The sequence below is a fragment of the Mustelus asterias genome, chromosome X (genome assembly GCF_964213995.1).
Source record: "Mustelus asterias chromosome X, sMusAst1.hap1.1, whole genome shotgun sequence".
NCBI lineage: Eukaryota > Metazoa > Chordata > Chondrichthyes > Carcharhiniformes > Triakidae > Mustelus > Mustelus asterias.
This window is the reverse complement of record NC_135834.1, coordinates 12648759-12668005: the sequence shown is the minus strand read 5'-3', so window position 1 is coordinate 12668005 and position 19247 is coordinate 12648759. Positions and strand designations below refer to the sequence as shown.

The window sequence follows — 19247 nt, the reverse complement described above, 5'->3', positions numbered from 1 at the left end:
TGAAGGTCTGCTCTGTACAGGTTAACTAGCGAATGGGGTGGGAGAAGCAAATTTGCGCTTAGCAAAGTTCCACCAACTACAGTGTGATCACTGACTAGTTGATGGTTTGACAGTGTTGGTTGGGGGATAAGTCTTGGCCAAGACATCAGAACTCCCCGACACGCCTCCAAATCTGCCTTGGAACCTTTGGTCTTCTCCCAAGGATATAGATGCGGATCTTGGTTCAACATCTCAACTGATAACACAACATCCCCCTCCAATTGCGATCCTAGATCATGCACTCCAGTCTCTGGAGTGGGGCTTGAACTGACACAAATATGTTGCACAGTTCACGTTCACACTGTGGTCAGTCACTGTGAACTGGTCGAGACAGAATATTTCAAAACTTCCAATAAGCACCAATGTGAAAAGACATGTCCCAAAGAAAAGGAAAAATCCATGAATCTAATTAGTTTTAAACTCAGGATTTTAAAAATCTTGCTATTTATTCTTTAGCTAAACAAAAAAGGTTGGAATGTATGCATCAGATATAAAATTGGGAACACCACCACCTGGAGGTTCCCCTCCAAGTCACTCACCATCCTGACTTGGAAATACATTGCTGTTCCTTCACTGTCGCTGGGTCAAAATCCTGGAACTCCCTCCCTAACAGCACTGTGGGTGTACCTACGCCACACGCACTGCAGCGGTTCAAGGAGGCAGCTCACCACCACCTTCTCGGGGCAATTAGGGATGGACAACAAATGGTAGCTTGGCCAGCGACACCCACGTCCCGTAAATGAAGTTTTAAAAATTGTTGAAATAAGCAATCGGCTATAGAGTGCAGGTGAACATGTCTTCTATCACCTGAAAAGATTGGATGGAATGTGTTTGAAGTTGGAACTGAGGCTTTTACTAACTTTCCTCTTTCATTCAGTCTTTCCCTCTCCTGACATACTCTAGAAGGGTGAGCCTTTCCCAAACCTGGAAAGCACCCAATTCTTGTTGCGCCTCTGTCAAAATGTTCTTAAGTCATCAGGGTAAAACCTTGGCTACGTGAGGTTTGTGAGTGCAACCCTGTGCTTTATCGCCCTTGTTTGTCCAGGATTACTGAAGATCACAAGATAATGATGGAAGAGAAAGGCTATCAGTCCACCTTGGTTCATTCATCTAGAACGTCTGGAAAGTCCCCTCTCCATTTCAGCTTGCAATTGTGATCCCTGGGGTTTTCATAGAAATCATAGAAATCATAGAAACCCTACAGTGCAGAAGGAGGCCATTCGGCCCATCGAGTCTGCACCGACCACAATCCCACCCAGGCCCTACCCCCACATATTTTGCCCACTAATCCCTCTAACCTACGCATCCCAGGACTCTAAGGGGCAATTTTTAAAACCTGGCCAATCAACCTAACCCGCACATCTTTGGACTGTGGGAGGAAACCGGAGCACCCGGAGGAAACCCACGCAGACACGAGGAGAATGTGCAAACTCGACACAGACAGTGACCCGAGCCGGGAATCGAACCCAGGACCCTGGAGCTGTGAAGCAGCAGTGCTGACCACTGTGCTACCATGCCTGATGGCTTATTCCATATACTAATCACTTTTCACGTGCAGAAGGATTTCTGATCTCAGTCTGAAAATGGCCGTTTTACAACTTTGAATCTGTATCCACTTGCCCTAATTGTCTCAATTTCAGAACTTAAAGTAGTTTTCCAAAGTTGAGCCCAGGCCCCATCCATCTAACCTGGTATCGGCAGACCCCAGTCACACAGCCAGGGTATAACTGCAGCACCAACACAGGCAAGATGGGTTGAATAGCCTCCTCCTGTGCTGAAAGGTGCTACGATTTTGTCTCGGCCTGTATTTCTTTGCGGACCAGTGCCAGAGGTCCCAGAATTAAAGGCAATTACTTCTGCATGCTTTCAGCTTAGTTCATTCAAATGTATCGCTGTTCTGATAGGAGGACCCCTCTCCTTTTTTTTCAGGTGCCAAGTGTCATGCATCTTGTAATGGACATTGCTGGGGCCCTGGTGAGGATGACTGTCAGACTTGTGAGTATATTGTCTATTACTGAACATTTCGGTTATTGTATAAATGGAGCTAGATCACAGATTAGTTATGATCTAATTGAATGGCAGAATAGGCTCAAGGGCCTACTTCTGTTCCTACTGCTGCTAGGTAATAGTGAGGTACAGAAAATGGACAGGTTAAGGTGCAGTCCGTTGGCTTAAGATTGACTTAAGAATTGTAACAGACGTTTGCACCATAGCAACTCAATTCAAGTGCAGCACACGTTTCTCAAACATGAGAATGCATTCTGGCAGTCGCCAGACTTAACGGACGAATAGAATACAAGTATGAAGGGATGAGGAAAACATTTGCAATAATTAAAAGAAACACGATCGCACATGTTGGAGGCTGCCAGCTCCCCTTGTTTTCTCGTGCTCGCTCATTTATATAACTCATTCAAAATGCAGGTATTCTAAAAGGTAAACCAAATTAGTTGCAGACAATTATAAATTAGTGTCAGCTTAGCTTGCTGTGTGTGAAGGTTGTGGTTTTCAAGCCTCATCCCAAGATTTGAGTGCATATTCTAGATGGATTCTTGAATGCAGCGCTGCTGAAATGCCACATTGTCAGAGGTGTAATTTTTGGATTAGTTGTTAAACTGAAAGCCCCCATCTGCCCGTTCAGGTAGATGTAACAGATCTCGATGGCACTCGTACTTTGAGTTGTTCCAGAGAATGGATAAATGCATGTTTATTTTTTGCAGGAGTTTGGGCACTCCTGTCTGCTCCACCATTTTCAGAGAAACCCTACAGTGCAGAAAGAGGCCATTCAGCCCATCGAGTCTGCACCAACCACAATCCCACCCAGGCCCTACCCCCATATCCCTTCATATTTTACCCGCTAATCCCTCTCATCTACGCATCCCAGAACACTAAGGGGCAATTTTTTTTTTAACATACCCAATCAACCTAACCCGCACATCTTTGGACTGTGGGACTGCTTTTTGTATAAGAATGTCAAAACGTTATCTCGGCCATTTAGGACTGAAATAAAGAGAAATGTCTTCACTCAAAGGGTTGTCAGTCTTTGGAATTTTCTACCCCAGAGAGTTGTGGATGTTCTGTTGTTCAAGACTGAGACTGATTTGATTTATTATTGTCACAAGTACTGGGATCCAGTGAAAAGTATTGTTTCTTGCGTGTTATACAGACAAAACATACCGTTCATAAAGTACATAAGGGAGAAGGAAAGAAGAGGGTGCAGAATATAGTGTTGCAGTTACAGGTAGGGTGAAGAGAAAGATCAGCTTAATATATGATAGGTCCATTCAAAAGTCTGATGGCAGCAGGGAAGAAGCTGTTCTTGAGTTGGTTGGTACATGTTCTCAGACTTTTGTATATTTTTCCTGATGGAAGAAGGTGGTAGAGAGTATATCTGTGGTGTGTGGGGTCCTTGATTATGCTGGCTGCTTTATAGAGGCAGCGGGAAGTGTAGACAGAGTCAATGGATAGGAGGCTGGTTTGATACATTTTTGGGCGCTAAAGCATTATGGGAAAGGGGAAAGTGGAGTTGAGGTAGAAGATCAACAGTGAAGAATGGAGCAGGTTCGAGGGGCTGGATGTCCTACTCCAATTGTTCACCTGTGTGAGGTACTGGAGGGTACCTGGCCTCTGTGGAAGGCTGGATGAATCAATGTCTTGAGGTAAATAGGAGAAAAAATTGAGAAGTACAAAAAGCAGTAGTGATTCCAAGCTTTCTCCGACAGTTGGAATAGTCAACCTTGAGCACAAACCATATTACATGCTTTTTCCTGTTTCCCACTCTCTCCCTTTTTTTTCCCTCAGTGACTAAATCAGTGTGCGCTCCTCAGTGCAATGGCCGATGCTTTGGACAACACAACCCCAGTGAATGCTGCCACAGCGAGTGTGCTGGTGGATGTTCAGGGCCGAAAGATACGAACTGTTTTGTAAGTCTTGGAAAGGATTTTTCTTTCGTCAATGGGTGGCTATATGGGAATTCTAATACAGAAGCAAAATATTGCGAATACTGGAAATTGGAAAAGAAAGCAGAAGTCCTCAAAACACTCAGCAGATCAGGCCGTACTAAGTGTAAATTTTAACTGTACCTCCTGATCAGGAGTGAGAACTGAGCCTGTGCCAATTTACACTAGGAGATGATGATGTAACCAAGAACAAGCAAATGCTTGTCTTTTTCCTCTTCAGGCAGGAGATGCTGGCCTGCAGTCATGTGGTTGATTTGAGTGTGGGACAGTGATGATCCTGATACACAGTTACAGTCAGAAATAACTCCATCAGGAAAATAGCATTGAAACTGAGAGGTGAATGGGAGGAAGCATGATTGTATAACCAGAATTGATGTGGTGAATGTAAGAGTGGGATGAACATTGCATAGTGAGCATGAGAGTGTATGTGCTAGGGACTAAATGTCTGGTGGACACTAACTGGAATGAAAGTGCGAGAGTGCAGTGGGAACTGAGAGACTGAGGACGATGGCGAGTTGCTGTGATGGGATTGACAGCCAGAGTGAATGAAACTGAAATCCATTGAGACAGGGATTGAGAGACAGAGAGTGAGAGCAGTGATGGGGATGGAGAGTGAGCAATGGGGATTACCAGAAAGAGGTGTGAGACTCTGACAGATTGAGACAGGCTAAGAGACAGCCACTGCATGCAAGTGAGTGTGAGGGGTTACAGTGTGCACAAGCGTCAGCGTGTGAAATGGTTATTCCGCTAGTCAGTTTGATTCTTACATGAGGCTATGTTCCCACAGGCATGCAGGCGTTTTAATGACAGCAATGCCTGTGTTCCAGTCTGTCCAAAACCATTAATTTACAACAAGCAGTCCTATCAGCTGGAGCGCAACCCAGACACCAAATATATGTACGGAGCTTTCTGTGTGAAGAGCTGTCCTGGTAAGTGCACCGGGTTTTTACATTGTTGATGTAAATTTGTTTTCCTTTCACTTAATTCTCTCTGAATCATGGATTCATCAGGAGAGCTCATGCAACACTGAGCAGTGTCTGTAACAAACCACTGGACTATCTATGGTAACGAACCGCTGGACTATCTATGGTAATGATCCCCTTTCCTGAGAGAACAACCTGCTCCAATCCACCTCCAACTGGTGTCCAGGCTAACTCAACAGACCAGAGTGGAAGCTGGAATCTTGCTGTTCTGTATGGCTCCGGGATCTTGGTTTTATATACCGCACCGCCCCACCCCCAACTCCCAGCATTGAAGGGAGTGTTGGGATAGGGTTTCATTCCTGTTGTGTTGACACTCGACACACGGAGAGTCACGGAATGCAGAATGAGACCATTTGGCCTTTTGTGCCTATCCTGGCTCTTTGAAAGAATTATCCAAATAATCCCACTCCACTGCTCTGTCCCTATCACCCTGCAAATTTATCCTCCGTCGGCAATTTTGAATGAGCCCATTATACATAATTTCAATTTTCCTTTCCATCGAAGGCACTGGGAGGGAAAATCAGGCAGTGCATAATGGGCGGCCATTTTGATGTCATTCACCTTGCCCAAAGTTAAAAATGACCCTGGTGGTTAATTTACTTTGTGGTGAATGTTTTTTAACTGCTGGAAGTCATTGCTAGCACTTTGAGGCAAGCGCTTGTAGAATGTAACTGGAAGGTTCACCCTGTCTTTTGTTCTGCAGCAAACTTTGTTGTCGATCAGAGTTCTTGTGTTCGTGCCTGTCCCAGCGACAAGATGGAGGTTGAGAAAAATGGTCTGAAAATGTGTGAGCCGTGTGACGGCCTCTGTCCGAAAGGTGAGTGGCGAAGTGTGAGCAGTACAGACCAAACTCCCTTCCTCACCTGGGTACCTGGGCAACAGATACACTTTAAGTTACAAACATTTCCACCCACTCACTTAACATTGTATCAGTTGATAGCTGATTGGGATTCAAGTTCTATCACTTGAATTACATCCACCTGTCAAACTGCAATGTGTTTAAGAGATGTGATTTGGAACTTGGAGTTGGAGATAACTTGGAAATCTGGCAAGTAAGATAATCTTTGCCGGTTTGTTCTAAATGTCTGCAGCGCAATCTCATATTGAGGTGCCCAATTTAAACCAGAAGTATCCTTCTTTTAACCTTGTATCTATTCAGTTTTAGATTAAGTTGTTTAATTTACCTGGACACTTTAAAATGCGCACATAGTGGGAGGTGGTGGCATAGTGGTATTGTTGCTGGGCTAGTAATTCAGAGACCCAGGGTAATGCTCTGGGGAACCGGGCTCAAATCCAACAATCACAGATGGTGTAATCTGAATTCTCAATAAAAATCTGGAATTAAAAATCTAATGATGACCATGAAACCATTGTCGATTGTGGTTAAAAACCCATCTGGTTCACTAATATCCTTTAGGGAAGGAAATCTGTTGTCTTTACCTGGTCTGGCCTACATGTGACTCCAGATCCACAGCAATGTGGTTGACTTGGCAGGATGGCACAGTGGTTAGCGCTGCTGCCTCAGTGCCAGGGACCCGGGTTCAATTCCGGCCTTGGGTGATTATCTGTGTGGGAGTTTGCATGTCCCCCCCCCCCCCATGCTTGTGTGGGTTCCCTCCGGGTGCTCCAGTCTCCTCTCTCAGTTCAAAGATGTGCCGGTTAGGTGAATTGGCCATGATAAATTACTCCTTTAATTTCCCAAGATGTGCAGGCTAGGAGGATTAGCCATGGTAAATGCATGAGGTTACGGGGATAGGGTGGGGTGGTGGGTCTGGGTAAGATACTCTGTCAGAAAGTCGGTGCAGACTCGATGGGCCAAATGGCCTCCTTCTGCACCGTAGAGGTTCTATGATTAGATGTCCTCAGGGATGGAGAATCCCAGCCGCGAATGCAGATGGGAGATTTTTGGTGACAATTAACAAAACCAAACACCCATCCCCTGTATTATCCTGTCAAACCACTAGCTGCAGAAATAAAGGCTAAGTGCCCTGTTGCCAGTTAGCTGTGAGGGGTCCAGCTTTAAAGGAGTGCAGCCTTTATCCAGACCTCGGTGGCAAGATCTTTCTTCCTTCTGTCAAATTTGTGGTTTTTAACAGAAGCAATGGTGAGTTGCATTTTAAACAAAATAGCATTGTGATGGGAATGATCTGTGGTTTTCTCAAAATTAAAATCTGTATGTGTTGGAAATCTGAAAGAAAAGCAGAGAAGGCTAGAAATAGTCAGCAGAGAATAGAGTTTATGTTTCCGATATGGAGCCTTCATCAGAACTATGCTTGTTCTGTCTTCTTCCCACATTCCAAATAAATAAAGAATGCCAGTTTAAGGAATTTTACATTGATTGATAGTGAGCCATCAGTAGCAGAACAGGGTTCTCCCACTGCCTCTGACACATTCGAGAAAGAACATTGATTTTAAACAGTGCCTTTCATGCCTCAGGATGTCCTACCAATACATTACTTTTCAAGTGTAGTTACTACTTTTATGCAGGCCAATGTAGCACAGAGAGGACCCACAAACAGCAACTGAAGGAATCACTGATAAGTTTGTTTTTGATGCTGGTTAGAGAGACTCCCTGGGCTTCAAATAATGGCAAGGGGTCTTGATAGTCCACTACAATAGGTCGATGCGGGCCTCAGTTTAATGTCTCATCCCCTGTCTCATCAGGGGTGGCACAGTGGTTAGCACTGCTGCCTCACAGCACCAGGGACCCTGGTTCAATTCCAGTCTTGGGTCACTGTTTGTGTGGAGTTTTCACATTCTCCCTATGTCTGCGTGGGTTTCCTCTGGGTGCTCTGGTTTCCTCCCACATTCCAAAGATATGCGGATTAGGTGGATTGGTCAAGCTAAATTGTCCCTTAGTGTCAGGGGACTAGCAGGGTCAATACGTAGGGTTATGGGGATAGGGCCTGGGTGGGATTGTTGTCGGTGCAGGCCGAATGACCTCCTTTTGCACTGTAGGGATTCTATGATTTTTCTATGATCGAAAAGATGGCACCAGCGATAGTGGAGAACTGCCTTACTAATGCGGTGAAGTGTCGGCCTAGATTACAGGCTCAAATCTCAGGTAGGGCTTGAACCTACAGCCACTGAACCAGATTTTATTCACAATATTCTTCTCATGTAATCAGTGGCAAGAATAATAAGAGACACAGAGGTTTTTTTTCTTTAGTGTAATAAAGTACGCACAACAGAAATAGACTTTGGAGTAACAGAGAGAAAGGTGGGCAAAGGAACACTGAACAAAAAGGGAAAGGTAGCAAATGGATTGGAACTAAATCACAGCGGCGGAAAGAATGTGCGAAGAAGATTGAAGTGAAGATTAAACTGGAAAACGTAAAGGGGAGAAATTGGGACTCAGACGTAGAAGAGTATGGAGGAGGAATCGACTAACTCGCTGTCTTGGGAAACTGGAGAATAAGCTGAGATTGGCAGAGAGATCAACCTATTTATGTCCTTGCATCATTTAGCTGCAGTGTGTTTGCTTGTTGACATTTTTACTTGCTACAATATTTTAAAGGCGCTATATCAATGCAAGTTAATATGACACCTTCTGATATTCGGTACAAACCACTGGTTTTCAGTTGAAAGATGTTATTAGGAGGCTTGCATTTAACATAACCCAGTTACTGTGAAGCAGTAATCAGCCAAGTAAGTGGAATGCTGAGCTATACTGCTAAATCAGGAGAGTATAAGTCAGAGGGTCTTGTGCTAAAATAGCAGTGCCCTGGTCAGATTGCACAGATTGCACATTGAATACTGTGTCCAGTTTTGACCAGTGAGACACAAGGGAAACATTCAAATCCTGAAGGCAGGACAGAGAACAACCATCAGGCTGTTTCTTAGTGTGAAAGGATTGTATTATTAGGAAAAAAAATGAGCTCTTCAACCACATTACAAGATAGTAAATTGTATGGAGAAAATACATACAGAACATTTCTTCGAAAGAAACCATGATGGTAGGACACGGGGATATGGTGTCAATATTGGTGTGATTTGGTAATTCCATGGGTTCAGACAGGCAAAAGGCAAATTTAGGACCGATGTTCTTCATTCAGAGCAGTCAACGTGTGGACTTTAGCTCAGATAGTGGAGATAAACATTCTGGAATCATATAAGAAGCATTTGGAAGTTAATACATGGAGAACTGCAGAGGTTTTCTGGATGAATGGGCTAAGATGGGCAGAATGGATTTGCCCATCTCCATCCAAATTGTCTCATTGTTCTGTCGGACTGTTTTTGGGGTGGTGGGGGGCGGGGGGGGGGGTGGGGGGAGGGGAGGGGGGGAGACAGAGAGAGAATGTGTAAACTCTGTGGCTGCTGACGTGGAGCTTAAAGAAGTTAATACTCTCCAACAGCACCACCATCAGGCACTTAGTGGCTCTGCAGCTTGGATTCCACAGTATCCATTTTATATACTGTATTGCGCAAAATACAGTGTACAGAAATTGCAAATTCAACCATACTTAGGTTACTGATGCGCTATCAATAAGGCGAAAGACTACCGATATGCCAATATAAGTGTAGGCTTTTATTCACAACAGAATCAGGAGCAGATCCCAACAAATAACCAACCTGGACTGAACAAGGGGGAGGAGACAGCCACCTTTATACTAGGTGCTGAGGGGAGGACCCAAACTGGAAGGGGATGTGTCCAGGTATGACAAGCACACACAACGGTGGTCCATATAGGACAAAGGCACAACTGAGGTCCACCACAGTTACCAATGTGACTTTTATGCTTTTGCTTTTTCCTGATTTTATTTTGGTAATTTCCCCTTTGCTGATTCTTGGATACAGTTCCACAGACGTCTGCAGCCCTTCAACATTGTGTGAGACTAGACAGTAAATATTGGTCTACTTCATGACAGGAAATTGCCAAGTTTCTACTTTGGCTGGGACCAGCTAATTCAGAACAGACCCGGAATTAAATCTAGGCCCTTCTGGCCTCTATGCCTTGAAAGAGAAAGAACTTGCATTTACTCAAACACGATCTTTGCTTTCTTATGTGACCAGCTTGTGCGGGGACTGGGGCTGGAAGTCGATATCAGACGGTGAATTCAAACAACATTGATCAATTTATCAACTGCACAAAGATCACCGGAAATCTTGACTTTCTCATCACTGGTATCAAAGGGTAAGGAAGAAAATTTGGTTGGACTGATGGCTGACAAGAAATTGTAGTCATGTGAATCCCATGCAACCCTCGTGGCTGTGAAAAGGGATTGTGGGATGCTGACTGGCCTATGTTCATCCATCTTTGCCATGTAGGAAAATAATGAATGGAGACTATGGGGTGGGGGGAATGTTGTTAGCAGAGTTGTAGCCCATCCCATCTTGTGCACAACTTGGTTGAAGTTGTTACCTGGGATTGGGAGCCCGAGTGATCCTTTTAGCTCGGGGTGGGACGGTGGTGGGCAATACGGAGGAGTGCTGAATGGAACAGAGTCTTTCTCTCACCAAATCACACCTTACAGCAACCACCACCTCTCTCCGCTCCATCATTCAATTCTCCCTTCCTCTTCAGAAAATTGACTTTTCAGCAGTCGTCTGAGCAGTCTTACAGAACCCCAGCTAACGTCCCCCCTCTATTGGCCCAGAGGTTAGTTGTAACATTTCAACTCTGAAACCTGGGACCTTTGATCTGAATAGTTTGGCCATTTCCGGCTGAACCACTAGATTAGCTCTGTCTTTGTTTAAGTCATCTTGGAAAACTATTTCCAACTTCATTGAGATAATGGATTGTGTTATTCACACCCACCATGGATTAAGTTTAATGGGGAGACTGTAGTGTAGTGATAATATTACTGGACTAATAATCTAAAGACCCAGAGTAATGCTCTGGGAACCTGGGTTTGAATCCCATCACGGCAGATAGTGAAATTCAAATTCAATAAAAATCTGAAGTTAAAAGTGTAAAGATAACCATGAAATCATTGTTGATTGTTGTAAAACACGTATGTCCGTTAGGAAAGAAATCTGCTTTCCTTACCTGGTCTGACCTACATGTGACTCCAGGCCCACAGCAATGTGGTTGACTCTTAAAAAATGCCCTCTGAACCAGGGCAATTAGGGATGGGCAATAAATGCAGGCCTAGCCAGAGATGCCCACATATCACAAACAAAGAAAAAAAAGATTGGTTGCAAAGCTGATCTTCCTGCTTTCAGCGTGTTTGAATGTTGATGTTTAGATTTTTTTTTATCTTTGTAATTTGACAGTAAATCGCTGCTCTCATATCTACAAAGTGTTTTGAGTTTTTTTGTCACTGGCTTTGCTGATGGCTTACTTGGTATAAGGGTCACTTGGTTTGTAGATGCTAGAATATGCCTTAGTTTTAGAATTAATTTAATTCCAGCTTTTTTGTTTGGTTTTAGGGACCTGTATCACAAAATTGCACCCCTCAATCCAGAAAAACTGAAAGTATTTGGAACTGTTCAAGAGATAACAGGTGGGTATCTTAGGCAGATGGGGAAAATTATGATGTGGAGTCTGGTAGCTTGGTGATTGCGTATTCTGTTCATTGATGTGAAGGTTGGTTCTTAAGCTAAATTAACTCAAGTGCTCTAAGCCAGTGGCTCCCAACCTTCTCAGTAACACGGTACACTGCAATGAGACAAACAATTGCATGCCACACCCACATTTTTCTGCTGAATTGACTGCTTGTAAACACCCCACAATGTAGCGAACTGACAGTGGCCAATCACACACAAGGGACACAGTCACCCAGAGTCCCGTTTCCATGGAGATGGAACGCTAGTGCCTGCTACATTTTTGGCGGGTTCCGCGCGGATACTTGCAATTTCAGGCGATTCAAAAAGATTTGGAAAAGTGGTATCACAATCAGCAACAAATCTTGGATTATATTTATTTATATATTATTTTAAATGCCCATTTAAAATTAAGAACAATTCAATTAAACAAGGCAATGGTCAAGAAGAAAGAGGAAATATTATAAACCATTACTTGCAAACTAAATCGACAAAATGTGTTGCATTCAAAATCAGAGAGACATTGATAGATCTGGAAATTGACCTGAACTGTTCAGTTAAATTTGTTATTTAAGAAAAAACTGCTAAAATCCACGCTGGCCTTAGAGAGGGAGCAAATAGCAAATGATTTCCAGCAAACCTGCTCACCACAAACTAAATATAATCTGTTATTAGAATTTGGAGGAACACTGCGGGAGCTAAGACCATATAAGATTGCAATTTCATTTAATAGTTACAAATAGTGGCCAAATTAGTGGGTCATGCCAGTTTACTATAAATGCAATCTGGCTTTTACTTTTTGCATTACTCACTGCATTAGGTATTAAGAAACAAGTTGACAGCCTTTTGCCTGTGCAGCATATCTCCTCTAAGATCTATTACAGAAAAGGCAGCCTCTATTATCTTGTATGTAGGGATGTCAGGACTCTACCCTGGTGAAGCTGACCCTGTTGATTGATGCTAGGGGTTGGACTCAGGCTCATACTATCGGAGTTTTCTGTCCATTTTCAGGGAAAATCCATTGAGAAATCTCCCAGATTTAACTCCTCGGCCCCTTACTTGGATTAGACCAGCGTGGCTTTAATCACAGACAACCATCCACACCTTAAGCAAATTGAATTTTTAAAAAAGTAAAGGGAGATAGTCCAGCTCTTCCAAGTGTCTTTTCCTCTGACGACTTTCCTGTGTAATTTTGCCTGTTGGGAAATCTCATTAACCAATCAGGTCAGAGACACAAGAGAATCCCCACACTTTCCACCCAATCAGCTGGTGAGGTTGTGTGTGTCAAGCCAGGTATTTAAACAGAGTTTAAAACAGAAGCTGTTTCTTTTAAAAAGCACGAAAATTACTCAGACTCTGAGTAATTGCAGAAGTAGCACTAACAACATACCCACAACTTGCCATAACAAAACAAACATCTCAGAATGGGGGCCACATGAGATGCACGTGTCCATTACTGCTTGGAGATTGGAGGGTGGAGGAAAAAAAACAAATAAAAAGCATTCACCAAATTTAAAAGAAACATAGGAAACTCATCCAGAAGGCGGTTACCGAAGCAGATACGGGCCTGGATCACGCCCACTCCCCCCTCACCGCCACAGTCCCTGGGTTTCATCTCCATCTTTCTCGGGCTCCTGCACTGTTTAAAACCCGCAGCAGGCTGCGGCACACTTGCAAGCTTCCTGTGTGCCGCAGCATAACGGTTGGGAACCTCTGCTCCAAGCACTTGCTAATCACTTCTAATTACTGGATCATTACTTCATTCTGGGTATCTGATGGCTATAAGTTTTAACCTGATGTGCCTCCATCTCAGCCAATTCTGGGTGCAGACCTGAGGGTTGTATTGTAAGTACTTCACGTAACACCAGTGTTGCCATGCTTCGGTATAAGCCAGAGATCTGCAAATTTTAAGTATTGCCATGTGACCCATCCCAGATAGAGCCCTGAAGGTACTCGACTTTTGAACAATATTATGCTAGTACAGCTTACACCAGGTACAAGCCTGAGAGGCTGAGCATAGATTACTGGGTAGTCTATTTAACGCCAAGTTGATCATAGCAAGGTTCATTCTGGGCATGGGACCAAAGGGCTGCCAAATATTCTTGGACTTTGAAAATTAGAGATGAAGGAAAATGCAGAGGGAGGGGATAATCAGCTCTGGGCTGCTCTTGCACACGTCTGTGCCCAGTTATAGAGTGATTCACAGACGACGGAGTAGAGCCAGGCAGAAATCTCAGCCAAGGATGCAAAACAGCAAGAAAGCATTTACAAAAAAAGCTACTCTGGAATATTTAGAATGAGCTGGGACAGAATTTTACTCAAATAATCTAAAAGAATGATACTGCAAGGCTGATGTTTGAGCGTGAGGTCTGTTAAATGCTAAAGTTGTTTAAAGTCACGCCTGCATTCTCTGTTTCCAGGTTACTTGAATATCCAGTCCTGGCCACAAAACATGACGGATTTCAGTGTCTTTTCCAATTTAACTACTATTGGAGGGAGGACACTCTACAAGTAAGAATTCCCAAAACTGAAAGTTTAGTAATGTGAAGGTAGCCAATCTCAGCAGGATAGCCCAGGGTAGTTCAGCAGCTGGATTCTGGTAAGGGAGAGGGTGTGGTGAAATGTCGGCTCAGAATCCTGCTTCTGATTTGCCCCCCCCCGCCCCCCCCCCCCCCCATCCAAGTGGTCTCATTTCGGTGACACACTGGTGCATGTGGAGTCTGCGCTTGTGTGACTCTGTGCTGTCAGGACAGGAAGGGATGGAATTTTGATTGTGATCGTGATTTTAAAAAAAAATTCATTCCTGGGATGCAAGTGTCACTGACAAGACCAGCATTTTTTTATCCTTCCCTGGTTGCTCCTTGAGCAAAACTGAGTGGCTTGTCAGGCCATTTCAGAGGGCAGCAATCGCATTGCTGTGGGTCTAATTACATACAATCACATGTAGGCCAGATTTGATACAGGCAGTGACCAAATGGGGTTTTTCCAACAATCTAGGTGTTTTATGGTCACCATTACCAAAACCAGCTTTTGAATTCCAGATTTATTTAATTAACTGAATTGAAATTCCCCGGCAGCTGCAGTGGGATTTGAACTTGTGTCTCTGGATCATTAGGCCAGGCCTCTGGATTACTAGTCCAGTAACATAACCACTATGCTTTTGTGCCCATAACGAATAAGAGTTTCGGTCAGTTTCTCAACACACTGTGGGAATGTGCCTGGCCGGGCACTGGAACGCTAGAACATGGCTTTGTGCCTCTGATCCCCTACACAGTGAGCTTCTGATCAGAGGTGTCATCTTAGATACACGGCTGCAGTGGGGTGGGAATAGATGAGCGAAATCAAGTGAAATGCAACCATAGCTGGTTCCAAGAGCTCTCACTGTGTTCCTCATTGTCCTGTTTTGCAGCCGTGGTTTTTCTCTGATGATCATGAAGCTGAAGCAAGTGACATCTCTTGGGTTTCAGTCGCTGAAGGAGATTGGCGCTGGGCAGGTGTATGTGGCTTTCAATAAGTTACTCTGCTACTATCACACATTGAACTGGACAGCGCTGTACCGTCGGAGGACACTAGCCCTTCCAGCCACCATCAAGAAAAACAAACCAGAAGCAACCTGCAGTAAGTGAGGGGGACACTTTCCTCTGAAGCACAACAGCAGCTTGTATTTATTTAGCATCTTTAACACAGCAAAACCTCCTACCGTGCTTTACTGCAACATTATCAAACAAAATTTGACAGTAAGCAATATAAGGAGATATTGGGACAGGTGGCCAAATATTTGGTCAAAAAGGTAAGTTTTAAGGAGTGTCTTAAAAGAAGTAGAGAGGGGTTTAGAGAGGAATTCCAGAGGTTAGGGTCTAAGCAGCAGAAGAGACAGCTGCCAATGGTGGGGTACAGGATGTGAAAGGAGCAAAGGAAGCCAGAATTGGAGGAATGCAGAGTCGATGGAGGGTTGTAAGCCTGGAGGAGATTAAAATTGATAGGGAGGAGTGAGGGATTTGAACACAAGGATGAGAATTTTTAAATTGAGGTGTTGGTACACTGGGAACCAGTGTAGGTCAGCAAGCACAGGGATGGTGGCGTTAATTGAGCTTGGTGCAAGTTAGGATATGGGAGGCAACGCTTTGGATGAGTTCACGGTTACAAAGTGTGGAAGAGGGCAGGCCAGCCTATTGGTATAGCTGAGCCTGGATGTAAGAAGAGCACAAGTGAGGGTTTCAGCAGCAAATTGGCTGATGCAGAGGCACAAGGGATGATGCTATGGAATTAGAGGTATGCGACCTTTGTGATGCAGTGGTTATGGATCAGACAGCTCAGGGTCAAGTCAGACATAGAAGTTATAAACAGACTGATTCAGCCAGTGAACAGAGCTGCTGAGAGCCTCAATCCATGTTACTCTGTGACAGGCCAAGTGGAGGTTCATGAGAGCAGTGACAGTTCTTTGACCTGCTAACTATCCACATGGGAAAGGATTCTACACTGCACCACACTGATATACCTATGCCTCTTAAAGATATTTCTGTGTTGCCAGACTACTTGTTTGATGTCGAGTCCAGAGTGAGCTACTGGATAAAAGTGATAAAAGAGTGAGCCACAATTTCCTTCTTTTAAATATCGGGAACAGGATTTGTGCCTGGGTCTGAAAACAATGTCTTTGGTCTTCCCGATATTTAAAAGAAGGAAATTGTGGCTCACTCTTTTATCACTTTTATCCAGTAGCTCACTCTGGACTCGACATCAAACAAGTAGTCTGGCAACACAGAAATATCTTTAAGAGGCATAGGTATATCAGTGTGGTGCAGTGTAGAATCCTTTCCCATGTGGATAGTTAGCAGGTCAAAGAACTGTCACTGCTCTCATGAACCTCCACTTGGCCTGTCACAGAGTAACATGGATTGAGGCTCTCAGCAGCTCTGTTCAGTGTCTGTACACCATAAGAGCCCATGTTTTGACCTCTGGTTTTGTCCTGAATTAGCCAAGTGCAGGCGGACCATTAGGCGCGGTGCTCCAATTCGCGTCAGGGACCCTAATTTAGAAAAGGGCAAGTGTGAAGGGTGCCAGACCTTATCATGATCTAGCAACCACTTGCTGGAAGTGTGGATTTGTCGTCATCAGGTGAACATAAGGTCTGCTTGGCTATGGTGCCTCACACAGATGAATAGCCCAACAATGTTCACCGAATTGGTTGACACATGAGTCATGGCCCCCTTCAGCAAGAGTTGGTGCTGTGGCATCGTACTCCCAGTACGAGTTTGGGAGAGAAGGAGAAGAGCAGCTGTGAAAACCTGTGAAAGGCTGGAACAGAGGAAGCAAATTTGACAGCTAGAGCTTTTACTGTGATTGCTAACTTCCTTCAGACCATACAGCTTGACTTCAGCTCCTTGACTTGTTTTACAATTTGGCTGAACAATCACAGGCTGGAGTTTAATGGCAGCAACAAACTGCAGGGTGCACTTTTTCTGTTGGTTTTAGTTGGTACCAAAACAAATGCTGGTACGTTAAACACACAACTTCTATCTGGTGACAATTACCTAGTTACATCAGTGATAAGAGAATTAAGAAAAGTATTGTGCCTAGAAGTCAGCCCCGAGCTCTGTAGCACTCTGCGTTTCCAACAAATGCAGAGGCTGGACTGCAGAAGACTGCTGTCATTGTTTCAGCAGTGAAGTCAGTGATGGATGGAAAATTCCACTTGCTCACCAGTTGGTGGTAAAATACCTTCCTCCTGATTTAAAAAAAACAAGTGGGCTGCCAGCTTGTTTCACCAGTGCTGCTCCCTCCATCTCTCATTTTTCCTGTTTTCATTGCATATTCTGCGTTTCACCTGTGCAGGCCAGTGAAGACATTTTGAAATGCTGTCACTGTTGTAGAGGCCTTAATACCTTTCTAAAATTAGATATCTTAGTCAAAAAATGACTAAGTGTCATTTTGGGTGAGAAAACCGGCGTGTTTCACAATTTTCTGTCCACATGTAGTCATTTTTTTGGGAGGGGGCGAGTTTTGCATCGGTTTTGAGGGGGCGGGGTCTAAACACGTCAGCAAGCCCATCTTCACAGAGATCGGGTGCCCTTTTTAAAGAGCGCCCCAATCTCAAAGTGAAATTGAAGACCCTTCTCCCTCCCCCCATGGACATAGGGACCCCCCCTCCCCTCATTGAAGAGATGTTCCCCCACTCCCCTCCCCAACAAAGATCACTGGCATTGGGGCATTAGTGCCATCCCAATGGGTCCCCATTCATGATCCTCTTGTCCCCTCACTTGATGACCCCTGCCTTGACCCCCCCCCTTCATGCCCCAGCCCCTCAGGCCCCCTTGGCACTGTCCCTGGCAGTGCCCACCTGGCAGTGCCTGGGTGCCAGTTGGTGATGCCGGGCTGGCACTACCAGGTGGGCAGCACCCAGCCATGTCCCTGACCACCCAGGGGCTTCAATGGCTTCTGAGCCCCGCCCCCCCAGCATGGCCATCACACCTGGTCTCCATTTGTGGAGACCAATAGTGATTCTTGCCGGGTCCTTGCTGCGCCCAAGGTTAGGAAAAACCCAGGAGCACAGAGTATCCGGCCTCAAACGGACTCAGCATATTTAAATGTGACAATCTGGTTCCCGCCCTTTGACATCTCACCCAACTCATCGAGTGTACGATGGCTCTTCGACCGTGTGGTGCATCCTGTCCCTATCTGAAGTCCATATCCAGGAGGTGGGGAAATCATTGCATAGCAATCTGAGATGGGAATCCTGGCTCAATTTTATTCCCTCCCTCCCTGTACCTAGGACACAAATCAATTGTAATGTTTCCGCTGCTCCATCTAAAATCTGAGCAGACTTTTTTTTTTTAAAGCCACACCACAGAAAACCTACAGTGCAGAAGGAGGCCATTCGGCCCATCGAGTCTGCACCGACCACAATCCCACCCAGGCCCTACCCGCATATCCCTACATATTTACCTGCTAATCCCTCTAACCTACACATCTCAGGACACTAAGGGGCAATTTTAGCATGGCCAATCAACCTAACCCGCACATCTTTGGACTGTGGGAGGAAACCGGAGCACCCGGAGGAAACCCACGCAGACACGAGGAGAATGTGCAAACTCCACACAGACAGTGACCCAAGCCGGGAATCGAACCCAGGTCGCTGGAGCTGTGAAGCAGCAGTGCTAACCACTGTGCTACCGTGCCGCCCGACTTGGACCTTGATGGACAGTAACAGCAAACAGAACAATGTATCATCACTGTGCCATCATGAAACCAGGGGAACAGGAAGGCAGTCTGCTCTGAATCCTTTGCAAACAACAAGTTCTTGATGGATGTTTGAGATCGGGAAACAATAGCCTTGCCCTAACTGAAGTTGGTGCTTGGAGTTGTTTTAGATCTAAATATTGGCTCAAACCTGCTGGATGTCTGTATTAATGTTTGTGTGTTTTCTCTTCTCTCTTTATTCACAGAGGCTGAGGAAAAGGTGTGTGATCCTTTGTGTTCCAGTGATGGCTGTTGGGGCCCAGGTCCCAGTCAGTGCTTGTCGTGTGGCTTCCATAGTCGTGGTGGAACCTGTGTGAAAAGCTGTAATTTCCTGGAGGGGTAGGTCATTGTGACACTCACTGTATTATCTGGAGTCACTTCCTGCAATGCCCTGTTAGCATTGACCTATCCGCCCACCTATCCCCTGCTGCTGGGTCTAATTTCATCGTCCTGTATGAACTGGGGGTGAAAGAGAGTTTCAGTAATCTTTCCCCAGTATTTCCTGTCCTCAGTGATACGCAGTGCCTGCAGCCCAAACTAATCTAGT

The 19247-nt window shown here is 44.8% G+C and overlaps 1 protein-coding gene across 2 annotated transcripts in view; it reads left to right on the top strand.

The window, feature by feature from the left end:
• Positions 1-19247, top strand: part of LOC144482026 (receptor tyrosine-protein kinase erbB-4-like) — a 146678-nt gene that overhangs the window by 91702 nt on the left and 35729 nt on the right. For both annotated transcript variants that reach the window (XM_078201303.1, XM_078201302.1), the window contains exons 5-13: positions 1969-2034; positions 3838-3959; positions 4783-4924; positions 5682-5795; positions 9992-10112; positions 11351-11424; positions 13885-13975; positions 14874-15082; positions 18907-19039. In XM_078201303.1, the coding sequence (XP_078057429.1) occupies positions 1969-2034; positions 3838-3959; positions 4783-4924; positions 5682-5795; positions 9992-10112; positions 11351-11424; positions 13885-13975; positions 14874-15082; positions 18907-19039 (1072 nt within the window). The remainder of the gene's footprint in view (positions 1-1968; positions 2035-3837; positions 3960-4782; positions 4925-5681; positions 5796-9991; positions 10113-11350; positions 11425-13884; positions 13976-14873; positions 15083-18906; positions 19040-19247) is intronic.